Consider the following 22,794-nt stretch of genomic DNA (forward strand, 5'->3'; position numbering starts at 1 on the left):
CTATTATTTTATGTTCTAACAAAAATGTATAATGAACAATCACGAGCGAAATTCCTATGAAAAAATATATTTATTAAAATTATTTGGGATTGTTACTAATTTTATAGATTGTTATTCTTTCTTTTTATTTTTCAAAACACGGACAAATATATTTTTTCCTTCACTTTCTCACAATATAGTAAAAACTAATACAATTTAACTGAAAAATATATGGATGTTAGTGGAAATTTTTCTTGCAGTGTGAATAAATATTTATAGTTTTTGTAAGAAAAAAAGAAGAAATTATCTGTTTTTATATTATAGTTTTGGATCTGGTAAATAAAATCTACAGAAAAGGGTCAAACCAAAAAAAACAAGAGAGGAATTTGGGATTGAGATGACGTAAGCACCGATACACCAAGATAACAAAACTGATCACTTCCCCCTCGTTTCTCTCTTTGCATATCAACAAAACCTAATCACTTGGCATCTCTTTCGTCGAATCCTAAACCCTAATTTTGACCTTTGAAGCTATCGGCAATGGCAGATCAGAGCAAGAACAACACTCCTGAGATCTTCGAGCTCAACAATGAATCCATGCATGTCAAGATCTCAAATTATGGCGCCACCATCACCTCCTTGTCTGTCCCCGACAAGAACGGTTCGTTCTTTTCTCTCTTTCTCCCTTTATGTATTCTTTCGCCACATCCCAATTAATCATCTGATGATCGAGTTTGGGTTTTGAAGGAAAATTGGCTGATGTAGTCCTCGGATTCGACTCGGTGGATCCATATGTGGTACTTTCTCACCTAACTTTTCATTGATCTCGACACATGTTTCATTGGATCGAACAAAAAAAGAGTTCTCATTTAGGGCTTTGAATGTATCTTGTTTAAAACTCCACCATGTGATTTTGTTGTCCGAATTTGTGAATAAATAAATTATTTATAAGCAACAACGACAGATGTGTCTGAAATTCTTCGCATGCATAGTGTCTGAATCATTTTGTTAAGAAATATATGTTCAGGCCTCTTGTGGTACGGCTTGTGATTAATTTTTTTTATATGATATCTGATTTTATAAATCAAAATTTATCTTAAATGTTATAAGTTGTAATAATATTGGTAATGTGTTTTTGTGTGTTTATCTATGAATCTGAAATATAGTATTGTATTATATGATTGTTACAGAAAGTGCTTGCACCCTACTTTGGTTGCATAGTTGGTCGTGTAGCAAATCGGATCAAAGAGGGCAAGTTTAGTCTCAATGGAGTCGACTACACTCTTCCCATCAACAAGCCTCCCAACAGCCTCCACGGTATAGTAACCATTCTCTCTTCCTCTGTAATGCTTCTTTAGCATTTCGCAAAGTTAATTAGATGTGTGCAACATAAATGCTACTCTCTCTAAATGCAGGTGGTAACAAAGGTTTCGATAAGAAGATATGGGACGTTGCAGGACACAAGAAAGACGGTGAAAAACCTTTCATCATTTTCAAATATCACAGCGCCGATGGAGAAGAAGGTTTCATCTCCCTTTTCATGTAAATATGGTTATATCATTTTTGCTATATCTATGCGTTTTGATATAATGTGTATTTGTCCCCTTTCACTTTCACAGGTTACCCCGGTGCGGTTGCTGTGACGGCAACATACACTCTCACGTCAGCAACAACCATGAGACTTGACATGGAAGCAACTCCTGAGAACAAAGACACTCCCATCAACTTAGCTCAGCATACATACTGGAACTTGGCTGGTCACGACTCAGGAAACATTCTTGACCACATGATCCAGATTTGGGGGTCTCACGTCACCCCTGTGGATCAGTTCACAGTTCCTACAGGGGAGATTTTACCGGTGAAGGGAACTCCTTTCGATTTCACCGAGGAGAAACGTATAGGCGAGTCTATTGGAGAGGTGGGTTTAGGATACGACCACAACTACGTGTTGGACTGTCCTGATCAAGAGAAGGAGGGGCTGAAACACGCGGCGAAGCTAAGAGATGGTGCGAGCTCGAGGGTGATGGACTTGTGGACAAATGCTCCGGGGGTGCAGTTTTATACGGGGAACTATGTGAATGGAGTGGTTGGGAAAGGGAATGCGGTTTATGGGAAGCATGCAGGTGTGTGCCTTGAGACGCAAGGCTTCCCAAACGCGATTAACCAGTCTAATTTCCCGTCTGTTGTGGTTAAGGCTGGTGAGAAGTACAAGCATACTATGTTGTTTGAGTTTTCAGCTTGAGTGAGACCGGTTTGATTGGTCCACAGAACCGGAAAGAGTGTTCTTTTTATTTTATTTTATTTTATCTTGTCCTGGTTCTGGGCAGGTGTACACCAAAGTGAACCTAATTTCTTTAAAGGAAAAGTACTTTAGCTTTGAATTATCTTTGGTTATTAGATTTAAAATTAATCAATATATTTAAGCATATAATTATGATTCAGTTATATTCGGAATACAAAAGATATTTCAGTTTGGGTTGAATTTGTTCTAGTTCTTTAGCTATTTTATCAGTTTTGATTCAGGTTTGGTATTAGTTTTTGGTAGGGTTTCAGTTTTTAGATGATCCGATATTTTGCCAACCTCTAATTTGAAAGTTCGTAAAAGAATATTGTGTAATTTTATAGATTTTAGATAATCTAAGTTACTCGAATATTAATTTCAAATTTCTGAATTCTCTGGTACATATCTTGCAAAGCTCTATGCAATATCCGTGCCACCAGACCCTATGACGTGAAAGGCATTGGTGAAAGGTTAGGCGTACGTACTTTGGTCAACTTAAAAGATTCGTACGCACGCTGACTGTCACACATGCTTTAATAATCCATAAAAAGCTACTTCATTACAGAGTCCTCCGCTTTGTCTATCGGACAGAAGTAGAGTAAGAAAGAGGCGAAAATAAATATATATAGCTTTGATTTTTATTATCACTTGCAATTTAAACCCTAATTGCAGAACCGATCTAGCTTTCAAGAGACAGTGGAGAGTGAGATTCGAGAAAATATGAGCAACCCTAGTAGCTTCACTAAGTCTCTGTCTCTAGGACAAAACTGGAAATCTAAATCCATGGTAACTCTCAATACTTAACTCTCCTCTGTTCTGCTCGAAATTTAGCTGTAAGCCTGTAATTGTAAACACATCCTCTTTCCAGTTGATTCTTGTCCTTTTCTCTCGATGTTGTGTCTGAAAAATGTAACAAGTGTTCATTCCACAAGCAGAAGCTAGCTGATTGTTTCATTAGCTCTTATAGGTCATGTTTCTTCTGATGGTGCTGGTTTTACTCACTTTCGTACCCTTTTCTCTGCATTGCTTGACCTACAAACCAAACTTCTAAACTCATATTTTGCTGCTTGTTCTGGAAAGTTATTCTGATTTTTTTTTTCTGATTTGTGGCTTTCTTAAGAGGATTATTCCGGAAGAGCTTGTGAGAAGCAATGGTGAGGCTTTTGAACACAGGGTGGTGTTTAATGTTCGCTGGAACAATTCCTGGCAACTATGGCTCCAGAAAGAAAGGCATGGTCTGTTTATGGTCGAAGAAGACTGGGATGAGTTTGTGGATGACAACCTTTTAGGTGCAGATGACATCTTGCTCTTCACACACCAAGACACCATGTATTTTGAAGTCAGAATCTTCAAGAAAGATGGGAAAGAGATCACTTCAGTACCTCTTGAAGTTGAACCTGAGACTCAACCATTTCACCAGGAGACAACCCCTGCCTCTGCCTCTGGTAAGACCATTGAAAGATGCACTTCAAAAACTCAAACCTATTAATTGCTCTCTACAGTTGACTCCTTTTGTTTTTGTATTTGGCGTCTGAAATTATCAGCAAGTGTTGGAACAAGTAGCCGAGCAAGAAAGGGTTTTGCTCATGTCAAAAACCCTAAGCGATACCTCTTAAATCCCAGAAACCCTTACTTCCAGAAGAAGCTAACGAAGTCGAACACAGTTCTGGTAATAGTTTGTAGCATTTTCAGTTTCTTTGCATACTTGGCTTATGTCTCTATTTGCTTATATATGAAGTCTTTTTGTTTTCCATGTTTGTAGTATATGACTACTTGGGTGATTGAGGAGTATGAGTTGGAGTTTAGTCCTCCTAATACCCATATCTACTTCCTTCTTCCCGATGGGGAAAAACTCAATGGCTACACCAAGAACTACGGTGGTTCACATGGTTTCCTTGGCTGGGCAGCTGTATGTGAAAGGTACAACTTGAAAACGGGAGACACTGTGGTTTGTGAACTTGAACTCTCAGGACGTTTGGTTTCCGCTGTTAGAGTGCATTTCGTCAATGCATGACGGAGTCAACTCTATAGTCTCCTTGTTAGTCAAGTCTCTTAACATTAGTATTAACCAACTTATTATTGTAATGCTAGTTGTGGTCTCTAATGTTGGTTTAACCAATTTGTAACACTAAATGTGATCCTTATGTTGGTTTAACAAACTTGCAAACGCTAAATTTCTTGTTCTTCTTATGCTACTGAATCCCTTTGAATTATGAAACTTTAAAACCTAAAACCACATCATCTCTCATTAAACCGTAACACAATCTAAGACAAAAAAATGGCAAGAACAAAACTCATGTATGCGTATGTAGTTTACCATGTCATTGAGTAATTGAGATGGTCCTGTGGCATGACTTTACAGCGGATCAAAGTGTTCATGTCCCTGGGGACAGGATAAGGTCTACTCCGATCTATGTCTTCATGAACGTCCTCTACCTAGATTGTGTTTTCAGGAAGACCTATGGCTCGGGCCATTGCAGGAACGTCTACATAGAACCACTGTCCTGTGCTTGGATCATTGGCTGGAACAAATATGCTCGGGTTCTCCCCTCCCCTGATCACACCAACAATTTCTACAGGCTGGACACAACCCCCTGCAAGGTTTTAGTGTTCAGGTCATAACGTGTATAATGGAAAGAGGGTATAACAAGACCAACCTTGGTAATCACAGGCGTCTTAGACCAAAATTTCCACCAGGAATCTTGTTCATGGGAGAGTGTTTTTTTTTAACCCCGCAGAGGTTAAAAGGTTGAGCTATAATCCTCTGCCTTCGGGGGCATCTAAGTGCCTGTTCTCACCACATTTTCTATGCTTTTTCTATCTTAGATATCCATGTCCAAATGATTGTGATCATATGATTATTAGCAAATACATTTTTAAATAAGAAAAGGCCAAAGAATGCAAACCACACACATGTTCAAATAAATAGGAGACAGAAGTGGTTTTACATCTTTAACTTTCTTTTTTCAACATCTTTTGGATGTAATATAGACACACACAATCTTTTTGAATGAACCTACTGAGATGAACATGGACATCTGAACTGTGTGACTTCTCAGTGTTTGAATAAATCATTTTTAGTTCTAAGAAAGGCAAAAAGTGGTATTGGGTAAAAGACTGTCTAAAACATTCCAGAGGAAATGCTTGACGTTGCGTTTATCTTCAGTGACTGCTCTGGTATGTACCTACGACCTGCCACACACACACACAAGCGCATTTAGTGTTTAAACAGTAGGAGCATCTAACACTTTATGATTAGGACTCACATCAAACCATTTTGAAGATATTCTTTATCAGCAAAAAAAAAAAACATTTTGAAGATTATACAATGAGCAAATCATTATTAAGTTTCTAGACTTTACTTGTTCATATGGAATGTTTTCATGGAAAGGGAGAAGTGTTTATCTTTACCTTTCTCCTTAACGTGGATTTGGAGAGTATCAAGTGTGATTATGCCGTCAGTCAAAGGGAGTAGTTCTAGCTTGATCGTCGCTGTAGATTTCGAAGGAACGCTTCTGATGCATTTAAGATAGTCAAAACGGGTTATCAATTTATAATGGTAACTGAATCATATTTTGCTAGAATAGGTTTTACCCCAAGGGAACTCGACTTTGTAGCCAGAGATGTGTACACCCTAAGCCGCTCTTTGGAACAACATCTGAAGGGTTGGAAGAAGCAAGATTCATTTCATCATTTGTTGTTGTCTCTGTCCTTGTCGTCTCCAGTGGCATTGTGGGTAACGACTGCACTTTACGCCTTGCTGTGTTGCGTTTCTCGCTTTGTACCCTCTCTGTGAACTCAGAGAACCCTAGGAATGGGCTTAAAGGAGATGTAGGCCTGGAATTTAGTGACATCACAGAAGGAGGTGATGTGAAAGATGCTGGAGCGAGAACCGTTAATGACAGATCTTCACTTGTCAAATTTGATGCTTGAAGAGTTAAAATCTGAAAGCAGTAGAGAATGAGTATAAGCTACAAAAACATAAGACTCCATTGGAGTTTAAGTTGGGTAGTTAGGTGCTTTGTGACGAGTGCATAGTTTCTTATTCATGAATATAAAGCCAGCGTTAAATGAAGAAGGGAGAAACTAGTAGCCACAAGTTAGTGTTAGTAACTTTTGCAACAAAAAATTAGCGACAACATCTGATTAAAGTACAAGCAGCTACTTTTAGTTGTTAATGCTTCCCATTAGTTCATGCATTGTCAATTTGTCATAGTTAACTTCTAGAGATAAGAGTCAGAGAGATAATAACCTGAACAGGTAGCTGGGAGAGGCTCTCCCATGAGGGCCACGAGGTTCTCCTGACATTTCCGACGCAACAGAGATCGTCAGGTCCCTTGAAACTCGTGGTCTCCACTTTGTCCGCTGTTTGAAAAACAACCTTGATTCTGAATCCAACCAAGAAATGAAGGAAGCATTGAAGAAACAGCAGTATATCTGAAAAAAAAAAAAAAAGACAGACCACAGCAACCGGGATGTACCTGTGTAGTTGCATCGACATGACACCATAACCGCATACTGATCCCCACTTAAGCCGCTTCCTTTTCTTTCAAAATTTACAGATGGAAGAGACAAACTCGATGATTTGAGTTCTTTTCTTGCAGCAGAGGGCTTCACATTACTCCCAACAGAAAAAGCAGGTCTCACGATGAATGAGTGCTCCTCACCTTTCCTGAAACGTTGGAAGAAAACCAAACAGTAGGTAAGCGCACTCTATACTATTCTTCTAGCTTTGGTTTTAGTCTTCCGCCTACTATGCTCGTTAAGGAGAGGTACTTAATACTTCTACAACCTTTTGATTACTACCCAAGTAACCAATAGTACCTAATACTAATGGTTATTTTTCCATTTTTTTCACATTACTGAAGCCTTTCTGAAACCTACTGGTCGTTCATACAAACCTGAGAGTTAAATTTGGCAAACTGTGCTCGTTTCCAGCTTCAATACATGCAATTGGTACTGAAGAAGGAGAAGCACTCTTCCCTGCTTCTTCAAAAACAATCGTTATAGCGTCAATGTATATTACAATATCTGGAGTGTGTGTAGGAGCAACATTCTGGCAATAAAAATGATGCATCTTAGAAATCAATTGACCAGAGTTAAGCCAATTTTAACGCGCTGCAGAGACACACACCTTAATCTGAACGCAGAGAAGATCATCTGTATTGCAGTCAGCTGCAAAAGAGTTGAACACAATAGGCTGAATGATTTCGATTTTCCTCCTCCACCTCCTACCAGGAACGCAGATGCCTTCGAGTCCACAACGAACAGAGAACCTATCCCGCTCCAAGGGAACACCCCGGAAAGACAAGAGCTCTTCAGTCCCAGACTTCCGCAATGTTTGACCTGAGTAACTGTCCCAGTCCTCAATATCAAACGATGGTTTAGAGCTCTGTGTTTTTATGGGTCCAGTAACTGGGGCAGTGTTTGGCGGCAGAGCGGACATGGAGTAGCTTCTGAAATGGCCGAAGGAGAAGAGTTGAGAGCCTGAGGAGGCAGAAGAGAGCGCTTGCTTGTGTGCAGTGCTGCTGAGACCTGAGCTAGAGCTTATAGGAGTTGGAAAAGAACGGGATTGCTGAGAGATACTGTTGTCCAGTGGTATCAACCACTTTAAAAGATTCCCATACGGATCCTTGTGTTCATGATCCCTGTCTTGATGCTTCTCAAACTGCAGTATCTCAATGATTGGTTCTTTGGGAGAGTCAACAATATAAACTTGTAAAGAGACCTGCACACTTCCAAACAAAGGTGTTGTGTGAGAATCAGTAACTTAAATCAACAACTTATAAAGTATCATCAGCTACATACCACTATGTCTCCATTGGGTAAGGCGCAGCATTTAGCCTTACTCCTAGCTAAACCTCCCGCAACAACATCAGGATCAAAGTCCCCTCTATCAACAAAAGCACTAACACAAGGTCTCTTTTCCTCCTCCGTATCTGAGACGACCAGAGAGCTTTTCTTTGACCAAAGAGGCTCACCAGACTCCGCAATCCTGACGAAGAAATGAGACTCCTGAAACCTGGAAAGCAAGTCTTCTGTTCGTCTCCTATGATCTTCCATCCTCAAAATCGATTCGCCATCAGAAACATCTTTTTGAGAATCCACACTCTCTTTACCAGGACTGTGACCATTGTCTCCGTCAGCTAATGGTATACTCTCGTAACGCTCCACATCAGAGATAACTCCGTTTTGTTTGTCGGAGAGTTTTCTCTGTACTAGAGTTCTGCTCATCACCTCAGCGTCTGCTTTACTGTCGGATAAGCATGCAAGGATTTGAATCTGTTCCCCTAAAAGTAGAAAAAAATGGAATTGATGTTACAATAGCTCTAGCTAAACGCAAATGAGACAGAGAGCATACCAGGAAAGACAAAGGAGCGATCGAGAGACCGTAGTGAGTGAATATCAAGTGACTCAGACCAGTTGTCAGGGATCTCCTCTGTAAATATAAGAAGAAGAGAAGAAGTGGTTAAAGAAAAAGTAAAAAATTTTCAAAAAGTAGGGAGGAGTGTGTAAGTGATGATAGTAACTATATGGAATTGAGATCCAGCCTTGTTCCTCAGATACATCTGAGAACCTCTCAACAACTGTGTTTGCATTTGAGTCTCCATTTCCATCAGATCCATCAGCCTCGCGGTGTAAATGATCCTCTAGGGATGATGGATATTGTGGGAAAGGCTTTTCGGCTTCTTCCAAAATTGGTTCAGGCGGAGTAGGTGGTGGTGGTTCGCTCACTGGGGAAGCAGATCGGAGTAAGAAATTCATTCCTCAGAAACTCTACATCACAGTTAGTCAATTTCTGTAGTTTCATTTGGGACTTTATTCTAAAGGCCCCAACCACTCTTCAAAAATTCTTATATATCCTCGTCATAAAACCTTATTTATTTTCTATTTTCTTTTAAATCAAAATATAAGTAAAAGACACGTAAACCCTTACTGAATCTACATAATTACAAACCCAACTGGGGCAACCCACCCAAACCCATACAAATCTGGATCTTTTCAATTATTAACCTATTTTAATTAAAAAAAATTCCTCAAAATATATTGATCGAAGAATATGGCGGCTCAGCCATCCTCGATTCACCAGATTTTTCCTCAAAATTACAAGAAACGTCAATTCTCTAATTCTCAATTGTTCATTTTTGTCGTCGGCGTTGTTTAACCAGGATCTATGTTCTGTTTTAGTCGGATTGATGTTTTTATGGTCGGAATTCTTATGGGCTTCATTGGACAGTGGGCAGAAGACGAAATCGAAACTTTTGATCAGTAGAACTGCAGGTCTTTGGGTAACTTTTTCTCATCTCTCTGTTAATTTTTTCACAGAAATTTTAATTTTTTTTTTCTGGATTTTCAGTAAACTGAAACTACCACTCGATTTTTGTTCATGTGGAAGTAAATTTTTCTTTGTTGCTCGGATTTTTCATCAATTAAAAGCTTTTATAACTGAGAAGAATTTGGATTTTTAATATATTACAACAATGTCTCAAGAATTTTTAGTTGAGTTATAATTCCCTAGAGGATTCTCTCTTTCTCTGTGCTCTTTCATGGGGGTTTGTAGTTTTGTTGATGAGGTTAAACCCTTTTGTAATAGGGAAGGGTACTTGATGGGAAAGACATAGGAGTGAAGAATCTACCTCCGGGGAAAAAACGAGTGTAAGAACGAGGCCAAGTTGGTATCTAAAGTCCATCATTGAAATGTAGTTAATCTCTGGAGTTATTTCACACACGGAGACATTAAACTCTTGGTCTATGAGTACGTCGCAAATGAGAACCTCGACAAGGTCCTTTTCAGTAAGTTTCCTTTTCATTCTCTCAGCATTACTTTAATCCAGCTTTAGTGATATACTAGTGTAGCTTTAGTGATCTTGCAGTGTAGTTTCTGTTCTTTTCTCTATCCTTACAGTGCCTCTTCTTCTCGTGGTTTTGGGGTAAGGTCTTGGTTTTGTGATGCTCCATGATCTCTGTGCTTTCCTCGGGTTGATGTGGGAAAAGCTGGAACCATTGCAGGGTAAATCATCGTGGAAGATGAAACCGATTATGGCTCTCATGGGAGTGACGCTCTTGTACGTAAGCATGCTCCTCCGTCTTTCTCAGTGAATTAGTGATGAGGTTCTGTCTCTATTAATGTTAGTTTTGTTTATTGTATTCAGTTTCTTCCGGCGAATTTCGCAGAGGTGAGTCGAGGAAGACAAGAACTGGGTCGACCCATCTTTATCGACAAGGAACCGTATCAGGCTATCAGCAATAACCCGAAGTTTAAGCGGAGTAGTGAGATATCAAGTTTATTGCAGAGGCAAGCTGAAGAGACTACAAAATGCACATACAGTTTTATAATCGGATCAGACTAAATATAGAAAAAGATTTCAAAATATGCTATATTTAATTATATACTCAATTTTGATTTGTGTAGTTTTCATTATCTTCTTTAGATATGTGACACGTGCTCTTTTCATCTTTGAATAATTCCCTTTAAATATCTTTCATCTGAAAAAATTGTTCATATTAAATTGTTTTTATAAAATGTAGGATTAAAGTTTAAAAGATTTGTGTTCTGTGTAAGAGATATTAATTTAAAATAATAATATAAAAATACTCATGTAAACATACACACATGTGAAAATAATAATTTAAAATAATAATATAAAAAGTACTCATGTAAAAACGTGCATGTTTAAAAAAATCTTCTCGAAAAAACGTTCAATTTTTATATACAAAAATTTAATATTTTAGTTACACTTAGTAATTTTCAAGGTAGTAGTAATACTACCTTACACATAGTAATACTTTGGCAAATTTCAAGTTTTATTAGTAAAACAATGTCTAAATAAAATAATTTGTAGTAAAACCAATGATTTTATATAATAAATATCATTAAAGAAGAGTATTATACAAACAGTTTACCAGAAATAAGTATTTTTATAAATTCTTCTTACTATAGTCTTATGGTTCACACAACAACCATGGAAGTTAAAGGAATCATTTTGGGAAAATGATAAATATTCCTAAAATTATAGAAAATAATCGTCTAAATAGTTTAATAGTCATAAAAATAGTTTTAATATACTTATTTATTAAGTGAATAGTCTACTAATTAATAATAGCCATAAAATATATATCGATTCTACATACTAAACATAAGTAGTCTCACTAATATATATGTAGTCCAAATAACACTTAGTAAAACTAGGAATACTAGTAGTTCAGATAACACTTAGTAATACGAGTAAACCTAGTAGTCTGAATAACACTTAACAAAAACAGAGTATGTGACTTCCTCTATTGATTTCATCAAGATAATAGTGTGAATTTCATCTTCTCCTTCACCATTTCTGAAATTCATTTCATTTCAGCTCCAGCTTTCATATAATATCCTTAATTTCCACACTGTAGAGTGCTCTCTTGCTAATACTAATTTGTGTCAGTACTATACATAGTAAAACTGGTAGTAATACTAGTAGTATTTGTAAACATAGTAATATTAGTAACATCAGTAATACCATTTGTTCTTAGTAAGATAAGTAATCTTAGTAATATCCAGAAATTATCCTTACAGTAACTAATCACGTCTTTATCTCGATTTTGTTTTGATTTTGCATTACCCATAGAGATGGCATTTGGTACCACCCGCCCCGCTTTGGCCCGCCCCGCTGCGGTCTCTATCTCTGGCGGATCATTGCGGGTCAGCCCGCCGTGACCCGCGGTTCCCAAACCCTCGACCCAAACCCGCCCCGCTTATAACATATGACATTGCGGTCCGGCCCGCGGGTCCTCAAAAAGTTGTATGTTTGGTACCACCCGGCCTGCCGTTGCCCGCCCCGCCGTGAGGGAACTGGCAGTGGTCACTGACGGTGACTCACCGTATGGGCATGTCCTTGTCTCTTGCTACTTGTTGCAGAGCTACGTCTTTGTCATCCCATATAATATGTTATTTCATCTCTTAAAATTAATGATTGACTTACTAGTTTATGGGTTTCTTGTTTGTGAGAGTCTAAATAAAAAGACAAATTCGATTTCTATATTGATTTTATATAGATGATGCTTACGTAAAGGACCATGTTAAAAACTGAATTCTATGTCCCTTCATTCATCATCTAGTTCAACGAAAACAGAGGAATAGAGGATTTGAGGTATCAGAACATGCAGCTCATATTCAACAGTTAAGCTCATACGTGATAGTGAATCAGTGAGATATTGTTTGCAAAAGTACATGATCAAAAACACAAACAAACACTGCAAATTATTTTAAGTCTTAACCAAATTTAAATTAAACAAAACACCATCTCCAAACAATGAATCCCAAAGATAAATAAAAACCAAATCCAAACAATCATTCTAAATGTAGATAAAAACAAAACAACAAATCAAAATAAAAAATCAAGCTTCTTCTCCTTCACGTCCATCTTCATTTTTATCATTGACAATGGATTCAAATGATGGTAGCTTCTCTTCTTCACCATCAATTTCATCTTTAGAAAATATCAATAGTTGAAGTTAGTAAACATTAATAGTCACGTGACTCTAAATTATATGATAATGTAAATATTTTACCATGTGCATAAGATGCATATCCCTTTAGCCAGTTCCTAGTACATATCAAAGCTTGCACATTCTGAGGGAGTAAACGGCTCCTGTATTTATTAAGTACTCGCGATCCAATGCTAAAAGAAGACTCTGAAGCTACTGTTGTAATAGGAATACTGAGTAAGTCACAAGCCATTGCTGACAAATCGCCATACCTATGAGTATTATCTTTCCACCAACTGAGAATGTCCAAGCTCTTGAAATTATGAAATTCCAAAGGTGGTTCATCAAGATAAGCTTCTAGAGGTGTCTTTCCATAGACACAGTTTTCAAAATCCATTTTAATTTCTTAAAATTTGCATCCAATCTTCCTTTTTACACTAGAAGAGATCCATGATCTTCTTTTTAATAGTATTTTAGCAAAAATTTCATCAAAAAAGAACATAAAATATACCTAAAATCTATAAACACGTTTTTAAAATTATTTTTAATCTCTCAAAACTTTTATCAATTCTTACTTATTAACAATATATTTATTATTTTATAATTTTTATATTTTTAATCCAATCATAAATATAAAATATCAAAATAAGAAGATAAGAATATTTTTTTTCAAAAGTTTAAATTGGAAGGTTTAAACCAAAAAATATTTTCCGTTTTTATGATAATTGTTTTTTTGAAATATATTTAAGTAATCTGCTTTACTATTTTAATATTTATAAAATTAATAAATACAATCGAAAATTTGAAAACATAATACCCAAAATTTATCATTGCACTAACTAATCAATTTTTAGGACGGATTTTATATTACCCATGATATATAATTCATCTAAATGAAATTACACACAAAAATCATCAAAAACAGACATAATTATACGTTGAACCCATAAGTACAGTTTTCGAAATCCTTTTTAATCTTCTATAATATATATCGAATCTGTTTTTTTATTCTACCTGAGATACATCTGTTTAATAGTATTCAGGTAAAAAAATCATCAAAAACAGACATAAAATATGCCCAAAATTCATAAATATAGTCTTCAAAATGGTTTTTAATTTCTCAATACTTCCATCAATTTTTATCTTTTAATGTTACCCATGACGTAAAAAACATTTAAATGATATTTTAGAAAAAAATTGATCAAAAACGGATAAGAATTTCTTTTTCTTCAAGCTTCAAAATCATTAATGGAGGATGACAAGATGAATTTTACGATGGAAGAAGAAAGAGGAAGAGAGAGGTTTGACCAAGCTTAAATATGATTGGTTAAGACAAATATGTGGGTCATGAGTTGTTTTATGTGATTGATTTATTTAAATGAAAAATAAATGATTCAAAAAGGTAAAAAAAATATTAAAAATTAAGAGGATAGTTTGGTATTTGACATTGGTAGTGGGATCCACAGAGGGGTGTTGTGAATAGAGAGAGGATGTGGAGAATGATTTTTTTTCTAGAGGGGCATCTGAGTATAAACTCCTGACGAGCTGGTGGTGGTGGGATAACGAGCGATGGTGACAAAAGGAGTGGTGATGAATCTAAGAATTTGAGGAAGTCAAGCAGACTACAGAGAAGAAACAGAAACAAAAAAAACGTGGCTGAATTATTTTTAATATATTTTTTCAGATAAGATAGCATTTATTTTTTAATTTGCAATGGTAAAGCGCCTCCACTTACCAAATTAACGCGCCTGAATTATTTTATTTTCCCGCGATTACAAACATAGCTTTACATTTTAAAAACGCTATTATAAAAGCCTGTTTTGGTATACAATAGCAGAAATGTCAAAACCGCTATGATACGATGCTATTAATATCCATATTTCCTGTAGTGATCTTGTTCATCTTTATGGATTTTTAACAAACTTTTTCTCCTTTTTGACAAATTATAGGCGAATAATGGGTTCATTGGTAATGTACCTACCCCTCTCTTTCCAACAATGTGTGATCATTCCATTAGAGAAGAGTAATGAGGTCGCAGGAGACACTCCTACCCCTTTAAACATCAGGAAATCAGAGAGAGAGAGAGAGAGAGAGAGAGAGAGAGAGAGAGAGAGAGAGAGAGAGAGAGAGAGAGAGAGAGAGAGAGAGAGAGAGAACCATAAATACACATACTTTTACCTTCCAGATTTGTAGGAGGACTCCGATCCAATGTTTACCAATCCCCAAGACAAGCAAGTTAAGTTGATTAAGCTTGGAAGTCAACTTTGGGTTCCAGACATTCTCAGCAGGTATGGATGTTAGCATTACGTGATACACTGCATTGTTTCCATTTAATACATCTTGCAATCAATAAATCTAGATGGTGCTAGAGAGTGATTAGAGTAGCAATCAAATTTTATTTTATCATAATCCCCTTCTTGACTCAATAAAACACTTTTGAAAACATTTGATAAGACTGATACTGCTCAAATTACCCTATAGAGCTTACTCTCTCAAATAAGAGGTTCAACTGTAGTACTTAGGGATCGAATCACGAGGAGCTAGGGAACCAATTAAATCTAATCAATTAATCAATCCTAGGTGAAGTTGGTTTTAATGATGAAATGTAAATGACAATTCCTAAAATGGACAAGGTAGTTGCTCTAACTAACAATATGATGGTTGTTTAACTGATAATAAAGAGTGTTAGACTTAGGGTTTTTATTCAGGAATGGAGATTATAATATTTATAAATGCCTAACAAGTTGCTTGCATGATACTAAAGAACTCAGCCGCTTAACTCTCAGTGATATCTCAGTGGTTAAATTATCTAGATCTCTGGCCTCAACTGTCGTCTGTTGACCAGAAAAAGAGTCGATCGATATCCTTTAGAGATACCGAGCGATACACCTTTCGCAGCGCCGATCGATTCACATGTCGGGATATCGATCGACGGCTTCTAGATATGCCTAGGCGCGAGCCGATAATGAACACTAGGTCTCAAGGAGGGCGGTTAGCTCTTCTCCAAGGAGACAACTAGTTCAAACAGATAATTCAAGATATCAAAGATCCTAGTGATCTATGTTCTAGTTAGCTACTCTAGAACAAGCTTAGAGTGCAATATATTTGATGAATATCACAACTTAGCAATTATAGTTTGGGGCTAATCCCACAAACCTATTTAAACCCTAGATCTAACAAGTAGACTACTCAGACATAGTTAAGCAATTTATAATATAAGATAGATAAACGAATTGCATAGATAGAGAATATAAAACAAATGGAGTTCAATCACAAATCTCTCAATGATCTCTCCAATATCTCAAAATATATAAACTCTAGCTTTCTCTCACACTCTATGCTTACTTCTGCCTTCAAAAGCTTGCTTTTCTTAGACTTGTTCAAAGCTTGCCGTAGAAAACACTTAGCAGGAATATTTAAGCATTTCCATTAGGTTAAAAACTCGTTAGGGGAAATCTCGTAATTTGGTGAAGTCTTGGTGAAGTAGTCGGCTAAACTATTCCGTCTTCGATATCGATCGACGACACTAGATGTGTATCGATCGATTATAATCTTCTAGTACGCGGATCTTCTCAGCTACATCGATCGACAACTCTGGATGAGCATCGATCGATTCTTATCACAATGTTGACTTCCGACTTGGTCTTGAATGGTCAACTCGGGTGTATTATCTATTGTACTCCAAAATGCTCCAAAAGCATCACTTTATCACGAACCAGAAATACACAGACTTTTACCTTCCAGATTTGTAGGAGGACTCCGATCCAATGTTTACCAATCCCAAGACAAGCAAGTTAAGTTGATTAAGCTTGGAAGTCAACTTTGGGTTCCAGACATTCTCAGCAGGTATGGGTGTTAGCATTACGTGATACACTGCATTGTTTCCATTTAATACATCTTGCAATCAATAAATCTAGATGGTGCTAGAGAGTGATTAGAGTAGCAATCAAATTTTATTTTATCATAATCCCCTTCTTGACTCAATAAAACACTTTTGAAAACATTTGATAAGACTGATACTGCTTAAATTACCCTATAGAGCTTACTCTCTCAAATAAGAGGTTCAGCTGTAGTACTTAGGGATCGAATCACGAGGAGCTAGGGAACCAATTAAATCTAATCAATTAATCAATCCTAGGTGAAGTTGGTTTTAATGATGAAATGTAAATGACAATTCCTAAAATGAACAAGGTAGTTGCTCTAACTAACAATATGATGGTTGTTTAACTGATAATAAAGAGTGCTAGACTTAGAGCTTTTATTCAGGAATGGAGATTATAATATTTATAAATGCCTAACAAGTTGCTTGCATGATACTAAAGAACTCAGCCACTTAACTCTCAGTGATGTCTCAGTGGTTAAATAATCTAGATCTCTGGCCTCAACTGTCGTCTATTGACCAGAAAAAGAGTCGATCGATATCCTTTAGAGATATCAAGCGATACACCTTTCGCAGCGCCGATTGATTCACATATCGGGATATCGATCGACGGCTTCTAGATATGCCTAGGCGCGAGCCGATAATGAACACTAGGTCTCAAGGAGGGCGGTTAGCTCTTCTCCAAGGAGACAACTAGTTCAAAAAGATAATTCAAGATATCAAAGATCCTAGTGATCTATGTTCTAGTTAGCTACTCTAGAACAAGCTTAGAGTGCAATCTATTTGATGAATATCACAACTTAGCAATTATAGTTTGGGGCTAATCCCACAAACCTATTTAAACCCTAGATCTAACAAGTAGACTACTCAGACATAGCTAAGCAATTCATAATATAAGATAGATAAACGAATTGCATAGATAGAGAATATAAAACAAATGGAGTTCAATCACAAATCTCTCAATGATCTCTCCAATATCTCAAAATATATAAACTCTAGCTTTCTCTCACACTCTCTGCTTGCTTCTGCCTTCAAAAGCTTGCTTTTCTTAGACTTGTTCAAAGCTTGCCGTCGAAAACACTTAGCAGGAATATTTAAGCATTTCCATTAGGTTAAAAACTCGTCAGGGGCAATCTCGTAATTTGGTGAAGTCTTGGTGAAGTAGTCGGCTAAACTATTTCATCTTCGATATCGATCGACAAAACTAGATGTGTATCGATCGATTATAATCTTCTAGTACGCGGATCTTCTCAGCTACATCGATCGACAACTCTGGATGAGCATCGATCGATTCTTATCACAATGTTGACTTCCGACTTGGTCTTGAATGGTCAACTCGGGTATATTATCTATTGTACTCCAAAATGCTCCAAAAGCATCATTTTATCACGAAACGCTCCTGAACCTGAAAACATACCTAACAGGCTAGAAAACACATTAGTTATATAATAAAATACTACTATACCATGGTAGAAAATCAGTGAAATCCATGGTATATCAACTCCCCCAGACTTACTCCTTTGCTTGTCCTTAAGAAAAACCAGTAGTCTTTGGAAAATGTTTGAAAACAGTAGGGACTCAAAGATTCAAAATATTGAAGTCATCACTCTATGGGTTCGCAATCCATATCTAAACATCCTAATCACAGAAGTTCATTATGCCTTATCCTAGCTTAGCAACCAAATTCATCTAGTCCACAACTTAGTAAATCTTATCTCACATTCGCCTCTACTAACCTCATTTCTTAACATAAAATAAAAGTGCAGGCTTTACCTTGGGAGTATCGATCAAATGACACATAGATTTAACTCAAACAAGTATCTTAACACACAGGTAGTCTTCTCTGATCCCTTTCTCCCCTCATCTCTCTTCTCTAAATCTATTATTAGTTTCAATTTCAATAGGTTTTGATGCCACAAAGGTCATCTAGTTTATCTCATTGACATTTGCATTTGTAACTCATACATTTTGACAAAGTGTAGCGAATAATGGGGTCTCAGGTAATTTACCTATCCCTCATTTCCACAATGTGTAATCATCCCTGAGATTTAGAATAATGAGGTCGCAGGAGACACTCCTACCCCTCTGCCTCTCAAGAAATCATTTCAATCTTTCATAACATAAAACTTAGATCTTTGAGATGCCGAAGAGAGAGAAGGAAGGGAACCAGAAACACACAGACTTTTTACCTTCCAGACTTGTAAGAGGATTCCGATCCAGTGATATAGGTGACAGGTTGATCCACTTTAGCATCTTTAGTACTATCTGCAATCAGTAAATCTAGAATGGTGCTAAAGAGTGGTTAGATAATCAAGTATAAATCTATATCAATATCCCCATTTAGTACTTATGTGAAAAATAATTTGAAATCATTTTTAATAAAAACCAAAATAAAAACACATATTAGTAAACTCCCTCCCCCAGACTTAAATTACACTGTCCCAGTGTAACACAGACGGAGTGGAGTGAATAAATAAATCATAAGAACTGAATGTAACAAGATATAATGACTAAACCTGACCGCGAATGGTGTCGATTGATACGTAAACATGTACGTCGATCGTTAGTGATGGTCGCGTGGTGTCGAGCGATGTGAATGGATTGTGTCGGTCGACGGAATCATCATTCTACTTGGATCTTTAAAAATCTGCAAAAATAAATGCGAAAAATAAAAGTGAAAATGTTAAAATAACTTAAAAAGAAAATAAAATAAAACATAATAGTGGGTTGCCTCCCACTCAACGCTTTGTTATAGTTATTTAGCTTGACTTTGGTGGTATGTGACTCAGTTGGTGCAGAAACTGCTGCTTATTGGACAACAAGCATCAATTTCGTGTCTCCTCCTATCAAACCATGTGGCAATGAAGCTTCTTGTGGCGTCATCACTTCTGAGTTGTTTCTCATCTATCTTGAGGATTGTATCTGTGAGTTTTCTCAGAGTTCTTTCAATAGATTCGATGCTGCCAACATTCTTGTAGATGGTGTTGTAGGAGTATTCTGACAGTTCTCTCAGTTCATTCTGTATTGCGTCGATCTTGTCATGATTCAACTGATCTCGGTCTGCCAAGGACTCGGTGTCGATCGATGCTACAACATGTGCGTCGGTCGTTTCTCTAGGAGTAATGTCGGTCGATCCAGTAGTAACTGTGTCGATCGATTTTGAACGTTGGCCTTGGTACTGCATAGCACGTATCTCATTCTTCAGGAGACGAGTAGCTCTGCATAGGCTGTTCATTCTTTCGTTGAGAGTGTCGTCAATGTCATCACTTCTCCCGTTGAGTCTCTCCTCCATAGCATTCATAGCCTGATATAACTCGTGTTTGATCTGATCAACTTCTGCTGCTGTGCATGCTGTCTGCACTGGTGGTTGCTTGATGTCGATTGATATGGGTCTATGCCTGTCGATCGATGTCGCGTTTCTGTCACGAAGACCAAGATGGTCTTGAACTATGCCAATATCTTGTTGCAACTCGTTCAACTGTTGTGACAGTGTATCCAGGTATCGCATGATAGGTGAACTGTAGTGGTTGTGCCTTTCCTCGTATGATTTTATCCTATCCTCCATTTCTGTGAATATTGTGTCGATCGATGGTGAAGACTTTGTGTCGATCGATGGAATAGTAACATTCTGAGTCTGACCTTTCTCGCGACTTGTTGCCAACTCTTTCTGTAGAAGATCAATCCTCTTGCTTAACAATTCGACATTGTTGTTGAGAGGGCTGTAGACGTCTCCAATCTGTGTATTGATGTAAGCAATCTCCCATTCATCTCGTTTACGTGATGAACATTCTGGTTGGTCATTGGATGTAGTCTTGCCGATGTCGATCGATGGTGCAGGTGCTGTGTCGATCGATACTGGTGGCGTAGCTTCCTTCTCAAGCATGGTTCTAATGCTCTCAATCTCCATTCTTAGCACTGCCATATCACTTTGGAGAGCTTCATAGCTGCTATTCAAAGGCTGGAAAGTATCTTCCACCAATGTGCGAAAGTCTTCCTCAAGGTGTGTCTGAGCTCCCCACACATCAGTCACCATATCATCTATCTCTTCTCTGCTGTAAGGTACTGTTGCTGGTCTGTATGCATGGTAAGGGTGTGCATGTTCTGGAAGGTGTAACCAATTCTTCTGAAAAAGAGATGCTCTCTCCAGGATTCTCCTTATGTGCTCCTTGGTGACAAGGATTATTTCACCATCAACTACTCTAGCATGTCCAAACTCATCTCTGTGGACACCAAATTCGTCATTTTCTTCCCATTTGAATCTTCTGGATCCGTTGGAATCAGAGGCATGTCGTCCGAACTCAATATGTCTGTCGGTCGATCTAACTCTTGCACTGTCGATCGATATGGGTAACTCGCCGTCGATCGATCGTGATGAAACGATATCGATCGATGGTGAACTCCTATGTTGAACGAAACTTTGAGGAATTGTATCCTCTCTCATGGTGACGTGGTGGTTGTCTTGGATGTGAGCTAGGATGTCTGGATGGCCACGTTGCTGTGTGAACAGGTTTTCTGATCCATTGGCAACTTGAAGGATGTCTGCTATGTCTTCTCTGGATATGCGCAGAACTCTTCCATCCATGGCTCTTGCAAAGCCATCTGTGTCCTTGAAAATACCAAATTCATCAGGTGTTAGTGAAACATTCCTGATATCATATGAATTATGAAATCGAGATTGAGCTCTAGAAAAGGAATCGATCGATGGTGCAGTGGTGATGGCGATCGATGATTGATCGTCTAGCTGCATGGTTGGATCGATTGTTCTTGATGTTGCAGTCCTCCGTGGTGATATTTCTAGTTGCTGGAAGCTGTTGGGTATAAGTTGTTGTAGTTTGAATTTTCGTGGCTGATGTTGACAACTTTATATACCCATTTGTTGTCCTAATCGGTGAAATTCTGATCTTGTCCTTTAAGTTGTCTGAGTCAATATCGATCGATGTGATGATGGCGATGTCGATCGATGGATGATGTCGTTTTGCTGGGTGAAGTAGATAATCGATCGATGGTGGACAGTGGATGTCGATCGATTTTGGGAAACGATTTGCAAATCTATCATTCTCCATGTAGTTTTCCCAAGCTCTTTCTTCCCAATAATCTTCATCAAATTCTTCACTGTGGTTTCCACTGTGGGAAGATGTGGCTATATCTACTGCAAAACTTTCATGAAATCCGCTATCTGCCCAACTCCTTACTGAGTAATCATCTTCTTTGTTGTTGGGTTGGATGGCGAAATTTAGGTAGCAATGATCTGGTAAATCGATTTCATCATCTGGTGTGCCTTTGTCGATCGATAATCCATGGTTGGTGTCGATCTCTTCTGACTCGCTGGTGTCAATCGATGATGTAGAGAGGTTGTCGATCGATTCCGAGTACTCTGTCTCATACTCTACTTCACAATGACAAACTGCAATCATACCAAGAGCATCTTCTTTTTCCACGGTTTTGGCTGGTGGTTTTCCAAGTTTGACAGGGTCGTAGTGGATATCTGGATCTATCATAGTCAAGCACATCTTGTTGGTGTTCATGTCACATACAGCTCCTATCGTAGCCAGAAAATGCTCTTCCAAGTAAGAGGGAAGAGTTCCAATTTAACTTGATGTCTAGGACATGAAAATCCACAGGGAGAATGACATTACCAATCTGCACTTCCAGGTCTCTGATCAAGCCTCCAGAATTTTTCTGAGTGTAGTCCACAAATGTGAAGATCTCTGGTGAAGGCTCTACTTTCAGACCCAGATGGTCTGCCATAACCTTTGGTAAGATGCTGACTAATGAACCAGTGTCACATAGTGCATGAGAAAACTCAATCCCTTTTACTACACAGAGTATTGCAAACTTTCCAGGATCACTCTTCTTCTTCAATATGATCCTTTTCCTCATATCTTCTCTGACATTGTCAAACAATCTCCTAATGTCATTTTCAGTCTCCCTTGTTTCTCTAAAGAACATCCACAATCTACTTGTGAAGTAAAACTCCTCAACGGGTTTCTCTAGTGGGATTCTGATAACTCTATTAGTGAAACCATCAATCTCCTTCTCATTAGCTTCCCTCTTAAGGGTCTTAGGAATTTTCTCCTTTCTACTCCTTGACCCTCTTCCTTCAGTTCCCTCTAATGTAGGTGTAGTGTCTGAAGGGTTACTAGTAGTTTCTGTAGGGTTAGCTTGTGGTTTCGGTGTGGGTCGGAGT

The 22,794-nt window shown here is 37.7% G+C and overlaps 2 protein-coding genes, 1 long non-coding RNA gene and 1 pseudogene across 5 annotated transcripts; 3 read left to right on the plus strand and 1 right to left on the minus strand.

Annotated features, from left to right (window-relative positions):
• The first annotated feature begins 359 nt into the window (after positions 1 to 359).
• Positions 360 to 2,363, plus strand: LOC108833376 (uncharacterized). Its single transcript, XM_018606801.2, has 5 exons — positions 360 to 640; positions 727 to 776; positions 1,170 to 1,296; positions 1,395 to 1,502; positions 1,599 to 2,363. Exons 1-5 carry the CDS (start codon positions 520 to 522, stop codon positions 2,219 to 2,221), a joined length of 1,029 nt encoding a protein of 342 aa, XP_018462303.2. The 5' UTR covers positions 360 to 519; the 3' UTR covers positions 2,222 to 2,363.
• Positions 2,364 to 2,586: 223 nt separating this feature from the next.
• On the plus strand, positions 2,587 to 4,399 carry LOC108806713 (B3 domain-containing protein At5g25470). Its single transcript, XM_056992585.1, has 5 exons — positions 2,587 to 2,858; positions 2,933 to 3,046; positions 3,381 to 3,705; positions 3,805 to 3,929; positions 4,023 to 4,399. Exons 2-5 carry the CDS (start codon positions 2,981 to 2,983, stop codon positions 4,272 to 4,274), a joined length of 768 nt encoding a protein of 255 aa, XP_056848565.1. The 5' UTR covers positions 2,587 to 2,858; positions 2,933 to 2,980; the 3' UTR covers positions 4,275 to 4,399.
• A 757-nt stretch (positions 4,400 to 5,156) lies between these two features.
• LOC108805927 (uncharacterized) lies at positions 5,157 to 9,054 on the minus strand (annotated as a pseudogene).
• A 274-nt stretch (positions 9,055 to 9,328) lies between these two features.
• Positions 9,329 to 10,682, plus strand: LOC130498874 (uncharacterized). 3 transcript variants are annotated; one of them, XR_008937869.1, is made up of 4 exons: positions 9,329 to 9,549; positions 9,855 to 10,054; positions 10,197 to 10,326; positions 10,414 to 10,682. It is a non-coding gene; the product is annotated as an uncharacterized LOC130498874 (long non-coding RNA). The 3 variants fall into 3 exon arrangements; XR_008937868.1 differs by having other exon boundaries at positions 9,855 to 10,326; XR_008937870.1 differs by having other exon boundaries at positions 9,329 to 9,541; positions 9,855 to 10,326.
• The last annotated feature ends 12,112 nt before the right edge of the window (positions 10,683 to 22,794 follow it).

Source organism: Raphanus sativus, chromosome 8, assembly GCF_000801105.2.
Source record: "Raphanus sativus cultivar WK10039 chromosome 8, ASM80110v3, whole genome shotgun sequence".
Classification (NCBI taxonomy): Eukaryota; Viridiplantae; Streptophyta; class Magnoliopsida; order Brassicales; family Brassicaceae; genus Raphanus; species Raphanus sativus.